The sequence below is a fragment of the Rhinichthys klamathensis genome, unplaced genomic scaffold (genome assembly GCF_029890125.1).
Source record: "Rhinichthys klamathensis goyatoka isolate OS25496 unplaced genomic scaffold, OSU_Roscu_1.1 h1tg000042l_1, whole genome shotgun sequence".
NCBI lineage: Eukaryota > Metazoa > Chordata > Actinopteri > Cypriniformes > Leuciscidae > Rhinichthys > Rhinichthys klamathensis.
This window is the reverse complement of record NW_026606589.1, coordinates 3,989,278-4,013,261: the sequence shown is the minus strand read 5'-3', so window position 1 is coordinate 4,013,261 and position 23,984 is coordinate 3,989,278. Positions and strand designations below refer to the sequence as shown.

Sequence of the window (23,984 nt, the reverse complement as noted above, 5' to 3'; positions counted from 1 at the left end):
CTTCGGAAAATTTGGACTGAACCACTCAATTCTTATGGATTAGATTACGATGTCTTTATGAACTTTTTGACGTGTCAAAATTGTAGTTGCCTAGCTGTCAACGGAGGGACAGAAAACTCTCAGATTTCATTAAAAATATATTCATTTGTGTTCCGAATATGAACAAAAGTCTTATGGGTTTGGAACGACATGAGGGCGAGTACTTAATGACATAATTTTCATTTATGGGTGAACCAACTAACCCTTTAATGCATGCTTACTGAATAACAGTATTTCGTTAAAAATCAAAGTACTGACCCTGAACTTTTCAACGATAGTGTACATGCAATACAATAATTGCAAAAATAACTATTTTTATTTGTGAGATGAAACTCACTGAATTAAAGATGTAATGTGTGACACATGTAATGAGGTCACGTCATAACAGTGCAAACAGTGCTGCATAATGCATACTGTTTCGCACAATATTCTGAGATTCGTTGTATTCAGTATGCAGTGTGCACAACACGAGTGCATACGAGAATAGCATTTACTAAAATGTGCCATATACAACAGAACTTTGAATAGTCTATCTAAGTGTTTTTTTTTATCAACTTTTATAAGCAATATTAAATTTGATTTATTGTTGCAACAAATTTTTACTCAAAATTTGAGTAAAATGCAAGATCACTTACAACAATGTAGCATGCTGAAGTTGGAAATATTTATTGATTCATAATCTGTAGCCTACTCTTTTTGCATATTTAAAAAAAAAATAGTAGGTAGGATGCTGTATACTGAACTTGCATTCTGAGTCAGAGATAAGGGAAGGCGACGTATAGCTTTTGAACTCCAAACAGATAAGAGAAGTGCGTGGAGCTTTTGAAATCCACAGAGAGAGCATATGGGCGGGGCTCTGGAAACCTAGTGGGCGGGGCATCTGAGGTCAGGTGAAAGTGATGTCTGTATTCAGGTCTTGGTTTGATCGAAGAAAGAGAAAAGAAATACAGAAGTCAGGGAAGGATATTTGGTCAGGGGGACAAAATGTGAAACCCTTTTGGTGTTTTGCTGTGGAAGATGGTGGTAGGTATCATGTTTTTGCTGTAGGGAAGGCGTTTGATAAGAGAGTTTGACGTGTGATAGTATTCATTGAGAAAGACCACCAGTGAGTGTCTGACTGACAGCCAGCGTGTCTCCCATTACACATCAAATACAAAACGCACCGGGACAGTGAAGGTGATTTTGTGTTCATGCTGACCCTGAGTGATGGACACTTCTGTTGGTGTCTGGAGCTATTGGTGGCATTATTATGTACTTCAAAAACGCTTCAGAAGAATTCAAGGTCAGACCTGAAGCACACACACACAAGCACACTCTCACCATCATCTATCATCAATCACACAGTTTCCAAATCAACTGTGTAACGGTTCTGATTTTAAAATACCTGTTTGCCAGTTTAATGTGCAGAGTATTCTGACGTCAACTTCTGTTTTAGTGTGTTTCTAAGCAGTTGCAAACTAATTAAAATCAAAAAAATGGAAGCTGTTCCACAGTGAGCGAGGGACAAATAACGGCTGTCTTCACATTGACCGCCGATATCGAGCCAATGGTCTGTTCAGACTCTTTACCAGGTGTACCACAGATATTTAATTAGCGCTTAATTACTTTCGCCTTAAATCCAGTCCCCAATAATGCCGTTTCAGCAGGACTGAAGAGAATGGCTGGCCCAGCATGCATTGTGCCTGTGTGTGTTCAGATGCGGCCCTTTGTCTTTTGTGTGTCTGCACAGAGAGAATCGCTTTATGGATTCTGGCCTTTATGAGGGCAATAGAATGAGAGCTGATTGTTTTGGCAGGTTTTTTTGCACCTGCGTCTTTCTCTCGCCGTAATCAATCTTCCGTGCATAAGCTGATATCGCTCTGTGCAGTTCGCATTCAATGTTCTGTAGTCTTGCCAGACGATTCACCATCATCGGCCTTTTAACAAACGACACCTGTGCTCAATCTGTGAGCGCATGCTCCTTTACCTGTCGCAGTGTTACCAGGACGACCCGCTGTTTGCACAACACCGCCTCGTTGAGTGTCGTCCAATCAGAGCATGCGATCCGAGCGTGGAAACCACTAGGCTGGTCATATTGGCGTCTGCCGACCTTTTGCTCGTATGCAGCTGTGTGATGTGCAACCAATCAGCAGTTAATTACCCTGATTCTGAACGCCAGTTAATTGGTCTTGGCAGTATCTGGATGCCATCAGGTGTTTATCATACGCAGGTGATTACAGGTATCGGTTGGGTCTGAATCCGATTAAAACCAGAGCCAAGACATCGGCTTCTGGACGTGTTCACCCGCCCCTCCTGTGACCCGGCAAGCTGCGCTGAGAGGTTCAAAGGAGATTTGGAGAGATCAGAGCATCCAAATAAGCGTCTGCTGGGCTTTCGCCCCAAAATCACAGAATATAATCAATGTGGACAGCGCTGAAGACCGCCGCCGCGCTGGAAAACAGATTGCGCCCACAAGCAGCTCGCGGAAATAATCTAAATCTCCTTTCCAAACGGCTTGGCTCTTCTCGAAGCTTTTCGATCCAACTGTCCACAGAGGATGCAGACGAAATCAGTATCAGATTATGCATATACAGAGACTGAAACGATAGCCTTGTGGGTTTATTAATTTAGGTTGTTTTTAGGTCAGTAATTGAATCAACGAGACCCATAATGAGTCCCATGTTTCATCTGCTTGTCTGAATTTTGACCCTGAAGAGGACATGTGGCCAGAACAGAAGTCGAGTCTGCGTTTCGACACAATAACTCGGGCACAGATTGCTTCAACAATTTTTTTCTTTAAGAATATGGTGCAATTGGGTTTACAATTATTTTAAAGCAATAGAGACAGCAATCCTGTTGTTGTTGTGAGAACTATTAGATATGTATAAAATTAACTGAGCATGAAAAGTCAGTAGTTTTAAACGCATCAAATTATCCTGCCCCCCCTTTAAAATGGTGATTCTCAGCCTGACACACCTTAGAGTGACCTATATAGTATATCAAACAATTAAAATCCAAGTGCATAAGAGTGCTAAATTTGATCACCAAATTAATGTCAGTCATTTTTAAAGGCTAAGGAGAAGTTGTTGTCATGGTGAAACCGCCAAACATTTCTATGTGTCTATGAAAAGCCCTGAATGCTCTTTACAGGACATCCCGTGTGGTAAAAAGGTGTCAGAGAAATTCACTAACATATAATGTCCAGGATAGGATAGGATAGGATAGGATAGGATAGGATGTAGATAAAGAATCGTTCTGGAATCGGATCGGATCGTGAGGTGACCAAATATTCCCACCCCTAGATAGGATAGGATAGGATGTAGGACAGGATAGGATATGATAGTATATAGGATAGGATGGGATGGGATGGGATAGGATAGGATATCATATAATGTCATATCAATCTTTAGACATATCCCAAATTTTAGTAACTTTAATAGCAAAAACTGCAGACCTCATAACAAAATGAATGAATATAAAATAAAACTGCTCATATGGTATTTCATTTGATATCATTTAAGCACTGATCTTTTGTAGGAAAAGAAAAGGGGGAAAAGTTTCACACCCTATTTTGTTCCCTTTAATGGAAAGGCATGGTTATGTTTTTAAGTCAAATCACTGCTGTAGCATGGTAACGCTTTTAACCTTGTTAATCTAGTTTTCGTTATTAGCTGGCCGTTTTCGATTTTAATTCATAAGGATTATTCACGCATCAACGCCTCAAACTCACACCTGCTGTTGAACATGTTCTGCCAGTGTGTGTGTGTGTGTGTGTGTGTGTGTGAGAGAGAGAGAAAGAGGGGATTCATACACCTGACTGGTATTTCTGTGTGGTTTTGATCAAGTGTGAAGAGTAGGATAGACCGGTTATGTTTCGTGACAACTGGACTCTCTCTCTTCAGTTCAGAGAGCAGCTAGATATATTTGTGCATTTAAACTGTGCACAAAATAAGTAGTTTTAACCACCTTAACTAAAATGTAATATTTTAAAGACGGCAGACAGTCTTTCACTGGGAAAGTGTAAATTCTTTGTAGTAGCAGTGGAAGTTGTAGTAGCCTAGTACTTTATTGATCCCAGTTGGGAAATTAAAGTGCATTAGCAGCAACACATCAAGTAAGTAAAGTACTCGCAGTACACACAAAACATACAATACACATATAATAAATAAAAAAATTGCCATCATCTAAGTAGTTCACTAATCTACAATCAGCCATATGATTTTAATGTCTTGACTAACAGTTGGTTGCAGTTACACATTTAAAATAACTTTAATGTGATAGTATTTGTAACAGCAGTGTGGTGTTCGATATTGAATTTGAAGAGAATATATTTTAAATGCACTAAACAGCAACTTCATTACAAATGTGTAACTGCAACCAATCAATCAATCGGTATATTTTAGTGTATATTACGTACTAAGTCCTGCTTAAGTGGGCCAAAAAACACTCTCAAGTTCAAATAATTGCATTTATTATAAACATAAACTATAATGCATTTTCATTTAATTTCAAACGGTGCAACAGGAAGTTTCTGCCAATAGGATGCAACAATATTAGCATTTGCATTTCTCATTGTAGTCGTTCTCCATAGTCCGTGTTTGTGTGTTTGACTTTGTAAAGAGCTGGTGTCAAGCGTTAATTGTTGATCCTGCAGTTCGGTGGAAATCACAGTCCCAAAGCACTTAATTTCCCTTTAACACTCACACTCACAAACCCTCCAGACGCACTACAGCAATCAAGCACAATCACCACCATCACAACATCCATTCATTTTTAGACTTTTAAGTGCTGTCAGGGTCTCCTGTGTCTGAGGCGGGTGAATCTGACCAACTGTCTGGGTGACATTTCAGCACAAAATAAAAAAGAAATGGCATTTTGCTTTAGGCTTACGCTTTATCTGAAGCGATGTATACCGTTATTCAAGGTCCATTTTCAATTTGTGTTTGTGGAAACAAGGCATGACCTTGGTGTTGCTATAGCATCATGTTTTTCCATTGAGCTTCAGGAATGAAAATTCAGGAACAGAAGAATGAAAAAGATCCCTACATAACATAATGTGTTCAAATGCTTAAGAGGTTTGTTTCTTTGTCTTTTTTTTTTTTTCAAAATGAAATGAAAATTCTCATCATTCACACACCCTCAAGTTGGTTCAAAGCTGTATGAATTTCTTTCTTCTGCTGAAAACAAAAGACGATTTTGAAGGGCCTCGTTGACTTCCATAGTATTTTTTTTTTCATACTGGAAGTCTATGGTACTAAGCCCCTAGAAGGACATGGTGAAGAAAAAAAAATTAGATGGGAGGAATCTTTTTTTTTTTTTTTTTTGCTTTCTCTCGCAATGTTTTGGTTCCCCCGAGAAACTTTGCGTTCACTTTCCTAAAGAACACAAAAGTTTTGCGAGCGAATAGAAACATTTTTGCGAGGGATAGCAAAGTTTCTCGGGGGAACACAAAACATTTGCGAGTGAATGCAAAACCATTGACTTATTAATTTTCCTCCCATCTCATATTTTTTCCACCCCCACGTCCCCTTAGGGGCTCCGTACAATGGGGTCCGTCAATTCCTCAAAATATCTTTTTTTTTTGTTCAGCAGAAGAAAGAAATTCATACATATTTGAAACAACTCGAGGGTGAGTTAAAGATGACAGGATTTTCATTTGTAGATGAAATATCCCTTTAAATTAATAATAATAACAACAATAGCAATATTATTATTATTATTATTATAAAAAATAATGATCATAATTAGTAACCATTAGTAATTATTATTAATAATATATGTACTAATTATTATTCTTTTTTTACTTTATGAGATATTTGCTTAATTGTCATGAGGATAATGTCTGCATGCAAATACGACTACTACTACTAGTAGTAGTAATAAAGTGAAATAAATAAAAAGGTATAATAACTTATTTCTTTGATTTGACTGTATTTCTTTTCCCAGACATGCTGTTGACAGCTGTCATGACCCCACTCTGTCTCTTTCTCTCTCTGCGAGTCAAAATGATTGCCATGTATTGACATGCTAGTTGTAACACGGTTGCCTTGGTGATTGATGCATTGACATGGTTTAAGTGATGTAGTTGCCTGTAGCGATGGAAGACCCCTGGACACTTGAGGAAATGTGCTGGATTCACTCTGACGTGTGTGTGTGTGTGTGTGTGTGTGTGTGTGTGTGTGTGTGCTCAGCTCAGCCAGTGAAAAACCTGTAGCCTGTAGTCGCTAAATCATCTGTACTGACATGCTCTAATATATGTTTACTCTTATCAGCTACACACACATTTCGATTCATTCATAATTCCCTGCATAAAGGCAGGCCACAACAACACTTGCCCCACCACCTTAGAGGTCAAATAGCAAACGGTTTAATCCGTGTTTAAGGCTGTTGCTAGTTTGGACTTTATCTGACAACTTGAAAATGTCTCTAATACACCTGTTTTCTTGCTCTTAATGAAGCATTTCACTGAAATCAGGAGACAAAACACGTTTCTTATCTGCTAAACGCAATGCCATTCACATTTTACTTACGTAATGTGATAAATTTCAAAGGGAAGCAGAATATTCAAAGATAAAATATGAGATGGATCCATCTGGAATTGATTGGATGATGAAAGGTTTCTATGACAGGTGTTGGGACAGGATGACAGTAGGTGCGTCGCTCGCCAGCCGAGAATATTTCAGCCCAGAATGTGCTAAATAAAATAGTATTATCTAAAAAAACATCACTGTCAGTCTCTAAAAACTAGTGCACATAACTTTATTGAATTTGCACTTTTAAAAGTACTGTATGTTTTGTAAAAAAAAAAAGAAAATCTACTTGCAGATAATAATATTATGATAATATTTTATAAGTTTCTTAACTAATAATAATCTTTCGTCATATTTGAGTGAAGTACACTTGTTTTGATGTGTTGACTAACATGCTAAAGCACGTCAAGTAGTTGATTTATATTTTAATAATTTTATATATTATCATAATATTATAATTTTAAATATCTAATTACAAAAATATTTCAATACTGTCTTTTAGTTTACTATAAATGTTTATATTAATAAGCTCGACAGAACAATTTGATTATAATTTTAAGTACCCGATTATAGTTTTATATTTCATGCGATATTATCTTTAAAGTTAATATATTTTGAATTCCCACCTTTTTTCAAATTTAAATAGATGTATTTTAGTGTGATTATCACCACTGAACTGCAGGTACAACAGTGCAATTATGAAATTGCACAATTTAAATATACATTTAATTAAAAAAAAAACCTATAATACATGTTCATGTTATTGCAATTAACATGCAATTAAGTTTCCAAAAACATTACTTTCAGTTCACACTTAAAGCTGCAATAGGCTTGTGTATGACATCACAGCTTGTGGGCGGGGCCTCGTCTCAAGTTCCTTTTCATGTTGAATTTGTGTAGTGTGATTTTGAGCTGTTGATCTAGACACTCCTCTAAAAATAATCTCATTGCAGTCTTTGAATCTCTAATCACTTTGCTACCCTCTGGTTTGAGACAACCCTCTCTCTCTGTGTGTGTGTGTGTGTGCGTGTGTGTGCGTGTGTGTGTGTGTTATAGAAATGACCTTGTCTCACAATTACATGATTTCTCTTGGACAGTGTAACCCAGCTGGTACCCATGGCAGCAGAGTGGTGTCCATGGCAACTTGCTGGTCCTCGCTATGGTGACCTTTGATTTTAGGCGTCTTCTGACGCCTTATGTCAATAAGCTCCGCCCACATTGCCTCATGCCAACATGAGCACATTAATGAATGAAGCAGAAATAGAAGCTCAGTTCCACAATCTGGTAAGGTGCCTGTCTAGTGGAAAATGAAGCAGTCAGTAACGTTAACATTATTTAGTACAAAGCTATAATAAAACATGGTTACATTTATCTGTGTTTCTTCTATAATTTTTGAATTTAGGCTTTTATTCACATATAAACATTCATCAACTCACACATCAGTTGTGGTAAACAGAAGCTCAAGCATGATTGCTTGACGTGCGAGAACCAATCAGCTTTTTTCTAGTGTGTTACGCGTGCGCGTAAAAACGTGCTGTTTGAGCTTCTGCAAGAACCAATGAGGTTTGTTCTTGTACGTCAAGCAGGTTCGGTTGAGCTTCTGTTTATTTTCGCTGAAAGTTTAAATTTGAATAAAAGCCTAAATTCAATCTGTTCATCATATAAAGCGTCTGTATAGAACAGGGGTGCAAAACTCAGTTCCTTGAGGGCCACTGTCCTGCAGAATTCACCTCCAACCCCAACTAAACACACTTGAACCAATTTTGGATACCCCTCTTTTATGGGTTTAATTTAATGGATTTAGTCAATAATTGTATCCCTTTATAGGCCGGGAGCCAGGTCCACTCCTCAGGATGTTTTTTGCTACCTTTTTTTCACTATTATTTCCTATTATCCTATACCTTGGGCCATCACAAGTTGATAATGACCACCCCCAACTCGGCCCCGTTTGGCCTCAGGGCCCAAAAAACACCCTTTTGGGGAAAAGCTTTTGGCGGAATTATGTAATTGTGAATATTAAGGTACTGCAGCTACATAAATGGTCATATCACCCTAAAATTTTGCATAGTGTATCCCGACACATAGGGGAAACTAGCAGAAAAATATTCTGGGGATTGCTGCCTTTTTACTGTCAAATATCACCCTCAACATACCCCAAAAGACAAAAAAATGTCTGTCCGCCTGACATATTGTCATCAAAGATGATCATTTTCAAGCATTTTATTATACATATAACTGCCACAAATGTACATGAAAAACTTCACAATTTTTTAAGCTTCAATTTAAGTCCAAGATGACCTTTTTATCTAGAGGATTACAGCTGGTATAACCAAAGTTCTCCACTGTACCTCAAATCGGAGAAAACGGAACTTTCAAGCATTACCATTCCATATGGGATTTTTGCATATGAACAATATATCTAAAAAGAGTTGAGACTTGACTTATCTACTGCTATACTATATGAAGTGAATTGCATGAAAATTGAGTAATGTTATGCCCCTAGGTGGACTGGGGTCAGGGCGCAACATCGGGTACATTCACAACAAAATCAATTAACCAAATGTGAGATTTATTAAAGCCCACAAAGTACTTGCAACACAAGGAATAAAGATGACTCTAGTGTGCAGTCTGTTATCAAAAAGCCAACCTTCAATAGAGTAAACATTAGTAACCTTCTGTAAAGATAAACATTCTTTATAGCCAAATGGCGAAAATTATTTACCTTACAAGTGAATAATACTGTCATCCCCCTTTTTTTCGCATAGACATAAAAACCACCATCCAAACTTAAATGGTTGTAATTCAAGAATGCTTTGGAGTATAGACTTATTGTTGGTCTTGTTTTAAAGAAGACATTTGCCAGATTATTGTAGAAGTGTAGAAATGATGAAAGTAAAACATAAAAGAAGTTATATAAGTTTGAGTTTATGAACATGTGCAATGTAAAAATATAATTATTATTAGTTTATATAAAATATATGTATATATATTAAAATATATATTTTACTCTAAAACTGCAAGAAAATGAAAGCCAAAAATCTGAACAAGTTGTGTTCCACATTTTAGGTTGATATCTCACAAAATGAGCTTTCAGTAAGATTTTATTTGGGGGCAGTACCAAACTTTTTCACTAGGTGAACACCAGACTCCATTACTGCCCATTTAAGGGCGCCTCCATTTTCATATATGTTTTGAGCGATCTGAAGTGAACCATGTATTTCCATAATTTTCATACGATTTATGAAGTAGACATCCTATTCAGAAGTAGTATGGGTGGTTTGGCAGTATTTGATTTGAATTCAACCTCTAATAAATGCATAAAAAGACCACATATGTGCATTAGCCTATAGCTCACAGAAGCATCACAAATCGAGAATCCATAATATTTTTCTTTATATTTAAAACATTTTCAGACCTTTTTTTTCTCATAAAATCGAATTGGTGTTATCTTGTTTTCTTAGTGTTATCTTTGAACTCTTGGCATGAAAACAAACTGATGTTTCTACCAATCTTTCAGGATTTTTCATGTTTATTGCTATTTCAAAATAAAGGCCTAAACACTCCTAATGAATATGAAATATTCTTGTTGCAAATTGATAAATTACTGCTCCTCCTTAAAACAGCCACCAAATAAGAAAACGTACTTGGTTACTGACGTAACCTCGGTTCTCTCTAGAAGAGGGAACGAGTACTGCGTAATATCTTACGCTATGGGAAAAACCTCTTTTCCACGAGATATTGAAGCCAAAAATTATCCTTAATTTTGAATCAATGCAAAACGCGTTGCAGCAGTATACAGACCTAGGCAAGACGGCTCGCGCGCCTATTGGCTGTCCTGCGGCAATTGCAGCAGCCTATCGAGAGAGGCCCTATCATGACGTCAGTCCAATGAGGGCGCTTCGCGCCCACTGCATCACGTCCCGCCGAAACGGGTGTGGCCTGGGCCTATAAATAGGCTCGAATAGCTGCCACAATCTGTTTTTTTTTTTTTTCGCTGAAGCGAACCAGAGCGTATTCCAAGCGCGGCAAAGATACGCAGTACTCGTTCCCTCTTCTAGAGAGAACCGAGGTTACGTTAGTAACCGAGTACGTTCTCTTACGAGAAGTTATCTTGTACTGCGTAATATCACGCTATTTGAACACCATGCAAAATGCAGTGCGCGCTGAGATCAACACCAAAGACCCAAGGGCGCGTGCCCGGGGTTCATATAGTGCACAATCATCAGAGAACTCACACAGAGTTAGGGAAGAGAGGCCACCTTGCAGGCTAAATTACTTTGGCAGTAACCTGTGCGTTGCTAAAGACCCACTATGTTGCCCAGTTCAGGCTGAATTTTTTTTTCCCCTGACTGCATGAAATACTGTCTATGTGACTGGGCTCCTTTGGACGCCACTTATTTGGAAATTATGCTTGGCCTCTCTTCCCTAACTCTGTGTGAGTTCTCTGATGATTGTGCACTATATCGTCTTGCCTAGGTCTGTATACTGCTGCAACGCGTTTTGCATTGATTCAAAATTAAGGATAATTTTTGGCTTCAATATCTCGTGGAAAAGAGGTTTTTCCCATAGCGTAAGATATTACGCAGTACTCGTTCCCTCTTCTAGAGAGAACCGAGGTTACGTCAGTAACCAAGTACGTTTTCTTATTTGGTGGCTGTTTTAAGGAGGAGCAGTAATTGATCAATTTGCAACAAGAATATTTCATATTCATTAGGAGTATTTAGGCCTTTATTTTGAAATAGCAATAAACATGAAAAGTCCTGAAAGATTGGTAGAAACATCAGTTTGTTTTCATGCCAAGAGTTCAAAGATAACACTAAGAAAACAAGATAACACCAATTCGATTTTATGAGAAAAAAAGGTCTGAAAATGTTTTAAATATAAAGAAAAATATTATGGATTCTCGATTTGTGATGCTTCTGCGAGCTATAGGCTAATGCACATATGTGGTCTTTTTATGCATTTATTAGAGGTTGAATTCAAATCAAATACTGCCAAACCACCCATACTACTTCTGAATAGGATGTCTACTTCATAAATTGTATGAAAATTATGGAAATACATGGTTCACTTCAGATCGCTCAAAACATATATGAAAATGGAGGCGCCCTTATATGGGCAGTAATGGAGTCTGGTGTTCACCTAGTGAAAAAGTTTGGTACTGCCCCCAAATAAAATCTTACTGAAAGCTCATTTTGTGAGATATCAACCTAAAATGTGGAACACAACTTGTTCAGATTTTTGGCTTTCATTTTCTTGCAGTTTTAGAGTAAAATATATATTTTAATATATATACATATATTTTATATAAACTAATAATAATTATATTTTTACATTGCACATGTTCATAAACTCAAACTTATATAACTTCTTTTGTGTTTTACTTTCATCATTTCTACACTTCTACAATAATCTGGCAAATGTCTTCTTTAAAACAAGACCAACAATAAGTCTATACTCCAAAGCATTCTTGAATTACAACCATTTAAGTTTGGATGGTGGTTTTTATGTCTATGCGAAAAAAAGGGGGGTGACAGTATTATTCACTTGTAAGGTAAATAATTTTCGCCATTTGGCTATAAAGAATGTTTATCTTTACAGAAGGTTACTAATGTTTACTCTATTGAAGGTTGGCTTTTTGATAACAGACTGCACACTAGAGTCATCTTTATTCCTTGTGTTGCAAGTACTTTGTGGGCTTTAATAAATCTCACATTTGGTTAATTGATTTTGTTGTGAATGTACCCGATGTTGCGCCCTGACCCCAGTCCACCTAGGGGCATAACATTACTCAATTTTCATGCAATTCACTTCATATAGTATAGCAGTAGATAAGTCAAGTCTCAACTCTTTTTAGATATATTGTTCATATGCAAAAATCCCATATGGAATGGTAATGCTTGAAAGTTCCGTTTTCTCCGATTTGAGGTACAGTGGAGAACTTTGGTTATACCAGCTGTAATCCTCTAGATAAAAAGGTCATCTTGGACTTAAATTGAAGCTTAAAAAATTGTGAAGTTTTTCATGTACATTTGTGGCAGTTATATGTATAATAAAATGCTTGAAAATGATCATCTTTGATGACAATATGTCAGGCGGACAGACATTTTTTTGTCTTTTGGGGTATGTTGAGGGTGATATTTGACAGTAAAAAGGCAGCAATCCCCAGAATCTTTTTCTGCTAGTTTCCCCTATGTGTCGGGATACACTATGCGAAATTTTAGGGTGATATGACCATTTATGTAGCTGCAGTACCTTAATATTCACAATTACATAATTCCGCCAAAAGCTTTTCCCCAAAAGGGTGTTTTTTGGGCCCTGAGGCCAAACGGGGCCGAGTTGGGGGTGGTCATTATCAACTTGTGATGGCCCAAGGTATAGGATAATAGGAAATAATAGTGAAAAAAAGGTAGCAAAAAACATCCTGAGGAGTGGACCTAGCTCCCGGCCTATTAATCTCATCTTTGATCACCAAAATTACATATTTAAATGTTTTTTTTTTCTTTCAGATAATTTCAGATTAACACCCTCGCTTCATTTAGTATACTCGGATCTATGGATATGCTAATTAGCCCCGCCTCCACTCACACACACCAGCTCAGAGATTCACTCTGTCAACTGTAATAAACACTGTACAATGGTGTTGCTCTTTACAACGTCGGACACATAATGGTAATTATTATTATGATTAGCGTTTTGCTTGACTACGTTATCAAACAGCTAATAATGTGCTGCTAATGTTACAAAAACTATGTTCCCGTTTGCCATCTCAGTCTACCTTTTAAACATCAGCATCCTTAGAAATGCTTTGAACATCATAGAAGGTCAGGCATATACAGTAGTTCATCATAACATCATAATATTCATCATATACATAATTCACCCGCTATATTGCTAAATGTACCCAATTAATTTCATTAACCTGGCTTCTCTTGAGACTACACTGCTTCAGAGCGGTCATAGTTAATGATATGCTAAAGCCCGCCCACCTCGTGACGTGATTGGTTAGTTTGTGACGGAAGGAATTCTTCAAACTGTTTTTCTTTCACTGCAGTTTTAAGGAGAAAAAACTCAGCGATCGTGTTGATTCATGAATTTGCACATGGTTTGTCTTAAAGCATATTAAAAACACCACATATAAACAACATTAAAAACTTGATTTTCACCACAGGGGGACTTAAAAAAAATCTGAACTAAACAGCAAGTTAAACAGAAAAAAATCAAATAACCCATTAAACATGAAACTGTTATGCAATCATGTCCATTAAAATGGAGTCAAGAATGCTAAGGTTCTTATGGAAACCATTGAAAGGTGGCTACCAATGTGGACAACAAGGCAGCTCATAAGGATTTATAAAAGAGTTCTCTCTAGCTGGATTTTTTTTTTTTTTTTGACTGTTTGGATGGTAATCTGGTTAATCCTGTTTTATCAAAATAAAGGATTATAGAACAGATCATGCATACTTGCACATAAACACACGTTTAGCCATTGTGTGTGTGTGTGTGTGTGTGTGTGTGTGTGTGTGTGTGTGTGTGTGCGCGCGCGCGTGTGTGTGTGTGATCTGGCATATGTGATTACAACGTTAAGGTGGTTGTCCTTCCCCTGTCCTCCTCTGTCCTTCATGTATCCTCGTAAACCAAAACATACTGAACGATGTTTTTATTTTTATTTTTTATAATATAATGTTATTTGTATATTAACTGCATTTTGTATAATTGCAATTTAAAATAACTGTTTTATATTTGAATATACACTCACCTAAAGGATTATTAGGAACACCTGTTCAATTTCTCATTAATGCAATTATCTAATCAACCAATCACATGGCAGTTGCTTCAATGCATTTAGGGGTGTGGTCCTGGTCAAGACAATCTCCTGAACTCCAAACTGAATGTCAGAATGGGAAAGAAAGGTGCTTTAAGCAATTTTGAGCGTGGCATGGTTGTTGGTGCCAGACGGGCCGGTCTGAGTATTTCACAATCTGCTCAGTTACTGGGATTTTCACACACAACCATTTCTAGGGTTTACAAAGAATGGTGTGAAAAGGGAAAAACATCCAGTATGCGGCAGTCCTGTGGGCGAAAATGCCTTGTTGATGCTAAAGGTCAGAGGAGAATGGGCCGACTGATTCAAGCTGATAGAAGAGCAACTTTGACTGAAATAACCACTCGTTACAACCGAGGTATGCAGCAAAGCATTTGTGAAGCCACAACACGCACAACCTTGAGGCGGATGGGCTACAACAGCAGAAGACCCCACCGGGTACCACTCATCTCCACTACAAATAGGAAAAAGAGCCTACAATTTGCAAGAGCTCACCAAAATTGGACAGTTGAAGACTGGAAAATGTTGCCTGGTCTGATGAGTCTCGATTTCTGTTGAGACATTCAGATGGTAGAGTCAGAATTTGGCGTAAACAGAATGAGAACATGGATCCATCATGCCTTGTTACCACTGTGCAGGCTGGTGGTGGTGGTGTAATGGTGTGGGGGATGTTTTCTTGGCACACTTTAGGCCCCTTAGTGCCAATTGGGCATCGTTTAAATGCCACGGCCTACCTGAGCATTGTTTCTGACCATGTCCATCCCTTTATGCCCACCATGTACCCATCCTCTGATGGCTACTTCCAGCAGGATAATGCACCATGTCACAAAGCTTGAATCATTTCAAATTGGTTTCTTGAACATGACAATGAGTTCACTGTACTAAAATGGCCCCCACAGTCACCAGATCTCAACCCAATAGAGCATCTTTGGGATGTGGTGGAACGGGAGCTTCGTGCCCTGGATGTGCATCCCACAAATCTCCATCAACTGCAAGATGCTATCCTATCAATATGGGCCAACATTTCTAAAGAATGCTTTCAGCACCTTGTTGAATCAATGCCACATAGAACTAAGGCAGTTCTGAAGGCGAAAGGGGGTCAAACACAGTATTAGTATGGTGTTCCTAATAATCCTTTAGGTGAGTGTATTGTAAAATGTATTTTTTCCCCCTGTGATGCATACTGAATTTTCAGTCTTCAGTGTCACATGATCCTTCAGAAATCATCCTAATATCATCCTAATTGCTGCTCAACAAACATTTCTTATTATTATTAATGTTGAAAACAGTTGTGCTGCTTCGTTGTGTGGAAACCGATACTGATACACGGATACGTTCAGGATTCTTTGATAAACAGAAGGTTAAGAAAAGCATTTATTTGAAATAGAAACAGGTTGAAAACAAAGGTTTTGTGAGATTTCTCTTACTTCTAAGCTATTGTTTGTCCTTAAACTTTAGTTAAGTAAACCTCACATACACATTAACAAATTACTGTATGAATGTTGTTTCATAAACAGATTTATGTGATTAATGATGTGACATGTCAGTGTGTGTCTCACTGTTTGATTTCATTGCTGAATTCCCTTTTATAACTCAATGTTTTATTCATTTACAGTACTCCTTCCTTAGACACAAACACACACACACTCACACACGCACGCACACACACACACTACTGTATAATTCAAGTTTTTCTTTCTCCACAGGACTCTGCTGAATGGTTTGCTGGTACGCAAATATGTTTTATTTCTTGTGTTTTGTCGGGTGCAGACAATACGAATTCTGAGACAAATCTGAGGAAAATTTTGGGAATCTTGCTTGAGTCTGACACTGTCAATCGTGACCGAGATGTGTATCATAGAGTCTGACAGTCTGATGTCTCACAATCTGACAAGCAAAAATCACACAGTTTGCACCGACTTCGTTGTAACACAAGAACGGATGCTTATGGTTTCTTTTATCCTCAGGTTGTTCTGGAAAAGAAGAAAAAGTCCAATCATTATTTTATTGCTCTGATATTCTCTCTTTGTCTCTTTTTTTTTCTCCTCCATGCCTAAAAATAGAGGTGGAACAGAAAGGTAAAGACGTGTTTCTTTCACCCCGTATAGCATCTGTATGTCGGTTCCCTCGCAACATGTTTAACATTTTCTCATACATTTATTCATTACTAGAGAGATTATTTTTGACACTGGCTCTATCTTACAGTGATATTTAAAAGTCAAACACGCTGTGTGTTTGGCAATATTATATGTTATTGCAGACTGATCTCATGAAATGGCGTATGTATGACACGCCAATTCGTATTTTCATTTTTGGCGTGCTATCAACACGCATAATCGCTTTTCAGCGTGTTTATCAACGCCTTTGACTTAACGTTATATTACTGTATTATGTATATATAAATATATGACCTACCCCAACCCCGTCCCTAAACCTACCCGTCACTGGGGTTAATACCATTTATGAGTCTTCTCCTACCATCCTAGGAAAAGAAATATCGCTCCACAGATGTAGATATAGATTTTGCTTCGTTTCGCTCGGACATTTAACGGCGTACACATACACGCGGAATCACTCGGACATTTAATGGCGTAGACATACACGCAAAAGATTTCGGCGTGGACATACACGCGGATAGCTCAAAATGCGTATAGATAACACGCCACTTGAATTGAAAGTGGCGTGTATGTTTACGCAAAGTCATGATGTCATGTTGGTTATTGGAGGAAATGTTATGTATGTGGCGGAGATGGTGCTGTGGTGGGCTCATGTTTTCTTGTAGTGTTCACCCTCATTTCAGTTCATGTGTGTTATAATGCTCTTCTGGTGCTGCTGAAAACGTAGAGAAAAAAAAAAAAAAACCTTGTGTCATCATGTGACATTTCATATTTTACAAAGCATTTGATTGGATGAAAATGTGTGCAACGTGATGCTATGAATTAATGTTTGTGTTTTTAAAGAAGAGATTTATTTTATATTTTATAATTTATTTATTTTATGTTTTATTTATTTGTTTGTTAGTTTGCACTAGCATTATATCTATATACAATAAAATAATTTTAAAATTCAAAGCTGCATTTATCAGGCACGCAAAAACTCAATTAGGCAGACAGCATCAAACTTGCAAACACATGCAAATGAGCTAACACTTGAAATGATAGTAAATAGTAATAAAACAAACAAACAAACACCCTCATTTACATAACTGAATAGAAATTAGAAATGATCAGCATGTTTATTTCATTAAATATTTATTCAGCTAAAAAGAAAATCATAACATGCTTTGAAGGGACCTCCTGGGAAACTAGAGATGACTCGTTTTTGAAACCATTTAAAAACAATTTAAATGAACAGTCCAAGGGAACTGATTCATTAGACTAATCAGACTTCTCAATGTGACTTGAGAGAGAGGTTTTATTATTGCTTCAGATCGCGATAATGTGCGAGATCCATTGAAAAAAGTATTATTACTGGAAAAGCTACACTGTTTTGAAAAGTGCTGCGTTACTGTAACACTATTGAAAATGTAGTAAATTAGTTATTCAATTATTAGTAAATTCGTATTAGTGAGGTGTCAAGCACAACAAAACACTGATGTTTATACTCAGTATAAAAATACCGCTAAAGATAAAATAAAGTCCAATCAGGTACAAAAGAGAAAACACAAGAAAAGAAAAATTGTTCTTTGAAGCATTTGTTGTTGAATTCGCCTCAGCATTCAAACATGCTTCACGCGTACATTGAGTTTGTCTGTTCAGGCCTATACATATTATGTATTCTTTTTCATCTGCCAGGTAATTAGATCTTATAGCATCAGTGTATCGGCTAAGTGCTCGCAAACCCCCGTTAGCACTTTAACAGTAATGATATTCATAATCTAATTCCCATTTAAAACATCCAGTGAAGCCCAATCAATAACCCAGCCAATGAGCTGTCAGCATTTTAAATGACATCATTATGATGATAGTGCTGCTAACCTTCAGGGTGACACCATCAGATGAGAAACAGAACATAAGAACTGCTATAACACACACACACACACACACACACACACACACACACACACACACACACACACACACACACACACACACACACACACACACACACACACACACACACACACACTGAGTTACAGGTTTCCAGTGTAGATCTCAGGCTGTTTTGCATTTGGTCGGATTCAGTGTTTCACAACTGCTTCAGGACTCAAAAATCAAGTGCCAAAAAAAAAAAACACCCTTAAAAACAAACTTATTAATATCACCATGAACTGCACATGCATGAAATATTCCAAAACATTAACTTGGCAGGCTGAATTGGAAATGTGACCATTTTTGTTTCCAACGGCCTCTTGAATTTTGATCGTTTCGTGTTCTCAGCAGTTATTGAATCATCACACAAAACACACTGTGTCATGATTATTTCTGTAGCACATCACACATCCCATCCATGTTGGCATCTGTCAAATTTGACCAGCTTCTACCAAGTGGCAGATGAATATGAACCAAAATATGAACCAAACATACACACACTTTTTTTTATAAAGAAATTGGTATATCATTCACATTAAAGGCACACCATGTAAGATTTTGGAAGAAGAGAAATAAGCAGTTTTTACCAGGACACGGACCGTGTCCGTGCGTCGCCTATCAATGACATCATCCCCGCGTTACCCTCGATTTCCAGTTTTATTCTGTAGAAACCATGGAAACACCAAAGACACTTTAATATATCATGTCTTTTATTAGACAGGTGAGCAACTGTTTGGATACATTCATCGACAGAAAACTAATCGTTGTTATACAGCTCAACTCAGTTTATGGAAGCAAATAAGAGACATAACTATTTGAAATTTAACAGCCACTGAATACTTAGTTTTGAAATATTTTACTTTGGAAACCGTGTATCTGAATTTATTTGTTTCGAATTTACCTCTGGCATTTAAATAGGCCTATGAAAATTCTTGGTTTCCATTTTAAAAACCTGAATTTCGATGAATATTTTTCAATGTTCACAAATTCAGATACAAAAAAAAAATCAACTTACAGAATTTCAGATAAAATAGATTCAGGTTGATCAAATTCGACTGCTCAAATTCAGATCTCAAATTCGACTGCTCAAATTCAGATCGAAAAATTCAAGTTAAATATTCACATGGTAACATCCGGGCTACCCAGGAAAGGCCACGCCCACACCGGGGGGAACACAATCCAACCGTCTCCATTGATTTGCATTGCGAGAGGCTGCCTCGTCATTTATGACTTATATAACAAAAAACAAAACAATGTCTAAAAGCTGTTGTGAGACAAGGTGTACAGCAAACAAGCTAAATAACCAAGATATTATTTTTTGTAGGCTGTCGACCCCAAAAACGATTTGTTCAGGTCAGGACATAAAAGTGGATCAATTGAGAAAGAGCGCAATTATTTCTTGAACTACTCTGAGAGAACTACGCCCACTGGAACGTGACATGATATTGTAAAAAAACACACAAAAAACATTCATAATTTTAACCATGTCGATTGCTTATTTCACCACCCTATGTGAACCTGAGAAGAGGAGACATATTACATTTACCCATTCTTCCTGCTGATGCTTCACGTCTTATTGCCTGTAGCCTATCTACTTTTGTCTCCTTAAAGGCTGGCTTTTACGGTTCGGAAGCTTATAAAAATGTATTTCTGTTTTTTTTTTGTCACTCAGCAGCTTTTAGGCATTTTTCTGTCTTTTGTTATATGTTATAAGGAGGCAGCCTCTCGCAATGCAAAGTCAATGGAGACGGTTGGATTGTTTCCTCTCGGTGTGGGCGTGGCCTAAACACGCTCTGTCTCTACACAGGCTTAGCTGTTTTTTCCTATCCTGGGTAGCCCGGATGTTACCATGTGAATATTTAACTTGAATTTTTCGATCTGAATTTGAGCAGTCGAATTTGAGATCTGAATTTGAGCAGTCGAATTTGATCAAACTGAATCTATTTTATCTGAAATTCTGTACGTTTTTTTTTTTTTTGTATCTGAATTTGTGAGCATTGAAAAATATTCATCGAAATTCAGGTTTTTAAAATGGAAATCAAGAATTTTCATAGGCCTATTTAAATGCCAGAGGTAAATTCGAAACAAATAAATTCAGATTTCAAATTCAAATTTTTTGTTTAAATCTCGTTTTCTTGATTTACCGCGAGTACCATATTTACCATTCCTAATATCGATCTAGCTCACTGCAGTGTCTCTTATAGCAGCCGCCGAGCAAACGCACAGAGTAGCATTATAACAACTTTCATCACACTCAAATGTATCTACCGTAAACTTCAAATAATAGCCGAGTCCCAAATAGACGCCTGTCTCTTTTACACGCCTGGTGTGGGTGCAGGTTTGGGTAAATAAAGGCCGGTCTCAAATGGAGGCCGGGTCTGTTTTTTAGTTTCGGGTTGTATTTAATCTTCTAAAACCCGTCAGATCGTCCGCTTTTTGGCGGATGACAAAGCAAAATTTTGAGAGAGAGAGAGCGCGAGAGAGCGCCCTGGCCCCGCGTGCGCACTCTCACGTCTTCAAAAAACACGAGCGCTGTCTTGCTCTCTCTCCCTCGTGCATATTAATCAAAATCAATTGACACGATAATAAAAGTTTGGAAGACCGCAGTTTTACGTGGAGCATTTGGAGATTTTTAGAGATTAGAGACTCTAGGTCTACACTCAATGAACAACATCTCAACACTAAATTATAAAGGCCTGCCTCATATAGATGCCTGTCTCAAATACAAGCCGGTGCAGTTTAACGATTTGGGAAAATAAGAGCCCGGGCTATTATTTGAAGTTTTACGGTAATATGATAAATCAGCGCTGCGTTACCCCATACACGCATGACCGTAAGAAGTGGAAGCGGCTTCTACAGCATAATAAAAGCTCCACTGCTCTCGAGCTGAGCGTTCGTGCTTGTTTCTCGCTCCAGCGGCCTCGTTCCGCTCCAATGGCTTTCGTAACAATAAGAAATCTTTAATACAGTACCGGTCATCCATGAATATGTTTTCTGCCGCCGTATTCTCCACCGGCTGTAGAGGTGAAGACAACAACTTCCATGATTCCGCGAAATCAAGGCGTCATCAAGCTACGCCTTTGTTTTGAATAAACGACCTCTAGTGGCGAAACATTACATAGTGTAACTACAGTTAGTCACGACCGTATTGTCGCAAGTTTCTGTCTTAAACATCCAAGTTGATTGTCCTTAAAAATGTAAGTCATTTCAACTTAAATGGCATTAAACTAACTTTTAAAAAATGAGTTGAATCTTGTATAACATAAAAAAGTTGAAAATTGCTTAACTTATTTTGATGAGTTAAAGCAATCTAAAAACATATGTTGTCATAACTTATTGATCATATAATTATTTACAGTGTGATGTCACACAGGTGGTGGAGTAATAACTTATTTAACTAATCCGTTTGAAACCGAATTAATGCCACTTTTTTTTTTTGCTATAAATTACAGACATGGCGTCTGAGGACTAATTCTCATTTTTTTCTCAAATATTTTGCTTTATTCCCAGATTCTTTTTTACGTACTAGAACACGTATGCGCATGGACATTCTTCAAAAACGCCGCTTGACAATCTCTTGACAAACTAAAAGACGTACAGTACATGACATAATGTATATATTCTAAATGTTTCGGCAAACACTGACTCGTTGAACTGTTGATAACGACAGAACTTGTGACCATAGTTGGCTAACGATGCTTTAGTTCATCAGATCAGGGACTGTAATGGGCATCTAGTCTGAGATCAGAGGTTCAGGATGACGTGGAGACGAGAGATGAGCAGCAGAGATGAGCATTAAAACACTGAGCGACTCGGTTAATGGTGTATGTTCCTCTTGTCCTACACCTCCTTTCTTCTTCTCTTCCTCCTCATCTCTTTCTGATATTTCCCTCTAGCCTACTCTGCCTGTATTCATATTAAAAGCAATAGTTCACCAAATAATAAAGCCTCTTTTACTCCCCCAAATATCGTTTCTTCCGTGAAACACATTTTGCAGAATATGCATATTGCTTTCCCATTAAATGCAAGCACTGAGGGTTGTCAAGCTCCAAAAACAACAAAACTTCATACAAGGGGTCCATATGAATTATGTACATTATTGTACACAAGCCAAACGGAAGCTTTGCATAAGTAACAGACTGATATTCAAGTCTCTCACCAGTTACTGCCGACTTAAATTTGTGTCACTCAAAGCTGTCGTATGACTTCAGAAGACATGTATAGCCGTTATACTTTGTCATTGTAGGCTTTACTGATAAGGCCACTGTGAATTGGGGCTTGCATGACTACTCGTTGTTAGTTGACTAGAAAGGCCGGCAACTAGATGGTGGGTCAGTGTTTACTTCAATATGCCATGTAGTTTCAACAGTCTCTGTTGTTTCTGGCAAGTCCAAAGCGGCAAAGTACACACTCACAAAAAAAGAAAACACACACATAACAACAACATTTTTTTTTATAGAAAAAGTAAAAATTTAGATACATTTATTTAAGCAAATTTTCACTATATACTAAAGCTCGTTTTCATTAATCTAAGCAATAAATGCAGTGGGGGAAGAAAGGTTAATATGGAAAGTTTTGCTGGAAAAAATTATGACAAAAATATCTATGAATTTATATTATATACTTTTTTTTTCAGTAGTGGCAGACCTAAAAGACGAGTAAGTAGAAATCATAAAAAAAGAAAAAAAAAATCTGACAAATAACATCATTAAAACAAGGTAAACTTACTAAAGCATTTATTATTTATTATTTATCTTACCTCACTGTCATTTTTTTACATCAATCTAAAAACAATTACAATGTAGAAAGAAAAAAAAACTTGATTCAAGGTACATCTTACACAATTTTGTAAAGTTAATGTTAATTTGCTAACAAATGGCAAAAAAAAATTGTTTAAGATTTTGTTTTGCAAGAGTGACAGACCTAACAAGTTAAGAGTAAATATAATAAATACATTATATTATTTAAAAAAAACTTAAAAATAATTTAAACTAGTAAATTCACTAAAGCAATTTACTAAAATTTTACAATAAATAAAATGTTAAACTTGTTTTTGTATAATATATTTTGTAATAATAATTTATTTTTATTACCTCTCTGCTGTGATGTTTTAAACTAAAAACAAATTATTATGTCAAAATCAATTTATTTCAAGTTATATTCTCTGAAAAAATGTCTTAGTATCTTGCAGTTTTGTAAAGTGCATTTAAGAATATTCAAACATGTAGCTGGAAAATATGACAATAAGACAAAAATACTGATCATTTTGATCCAGTCGTTTCAGACCTAATAGACTTGTGAACCAATTGTGCAAACTGCAAACACTACTATGTTTCATTCCACAATATGAAAAAAAGAAGCGTGAACGTTCTGTAGAAAACATCTCGTTTAGTGTTTCCACTGATTAAAAAAGACCCTGGCGTTTTAAAAAGACATTTTCAGTGAGTAAATTCAAACGGACTATTCCTTGACAACCTTTTCTTCAACTTTTTTCACCCATTCGGAATCCTTGGTCTCGCGCTCCTGCAGCCCATCTGGAGCAGCGTCTGTCGCTTTAACACTTTCTAGAAAGACTTAAAT

The 23,984-nt window shown here is 37.1% G+C and overlaps 1 protein-coding gene across 37 annotated transcripts in view; it reads left to right on the top strand.

Annotated features, from left to right (window-relative positions):
* LOC130082286 (adhesion G protein-coupled receptor L3-like) overlaps nucleotides 1-23,984 on the top strand; it is a 357,233-nt gene that overhangs the window by 194,654 nt on the left and 138,595 nt on the right. For 29 of the 37 annotated variants that reach the window (XM_056247113.1, XM_056247103.1, XM_056247099.1 and 26 more), the window contains exon 6: nucleotides 16,437-16,451. The exons of the other annotated variants lie outside the window; for them this stretch is intronic. In XM_056247113.1, coding sequence (XP_056103088.1) covers nucleotides 16,437-16,451 — 15 coding nt within the window. The remainder of the gene's footprint in view (nucleotides 1-16,436; nucleotides 16,452-23,984) is intronic. 37 annotated transcript variants of the gene reach the window in all.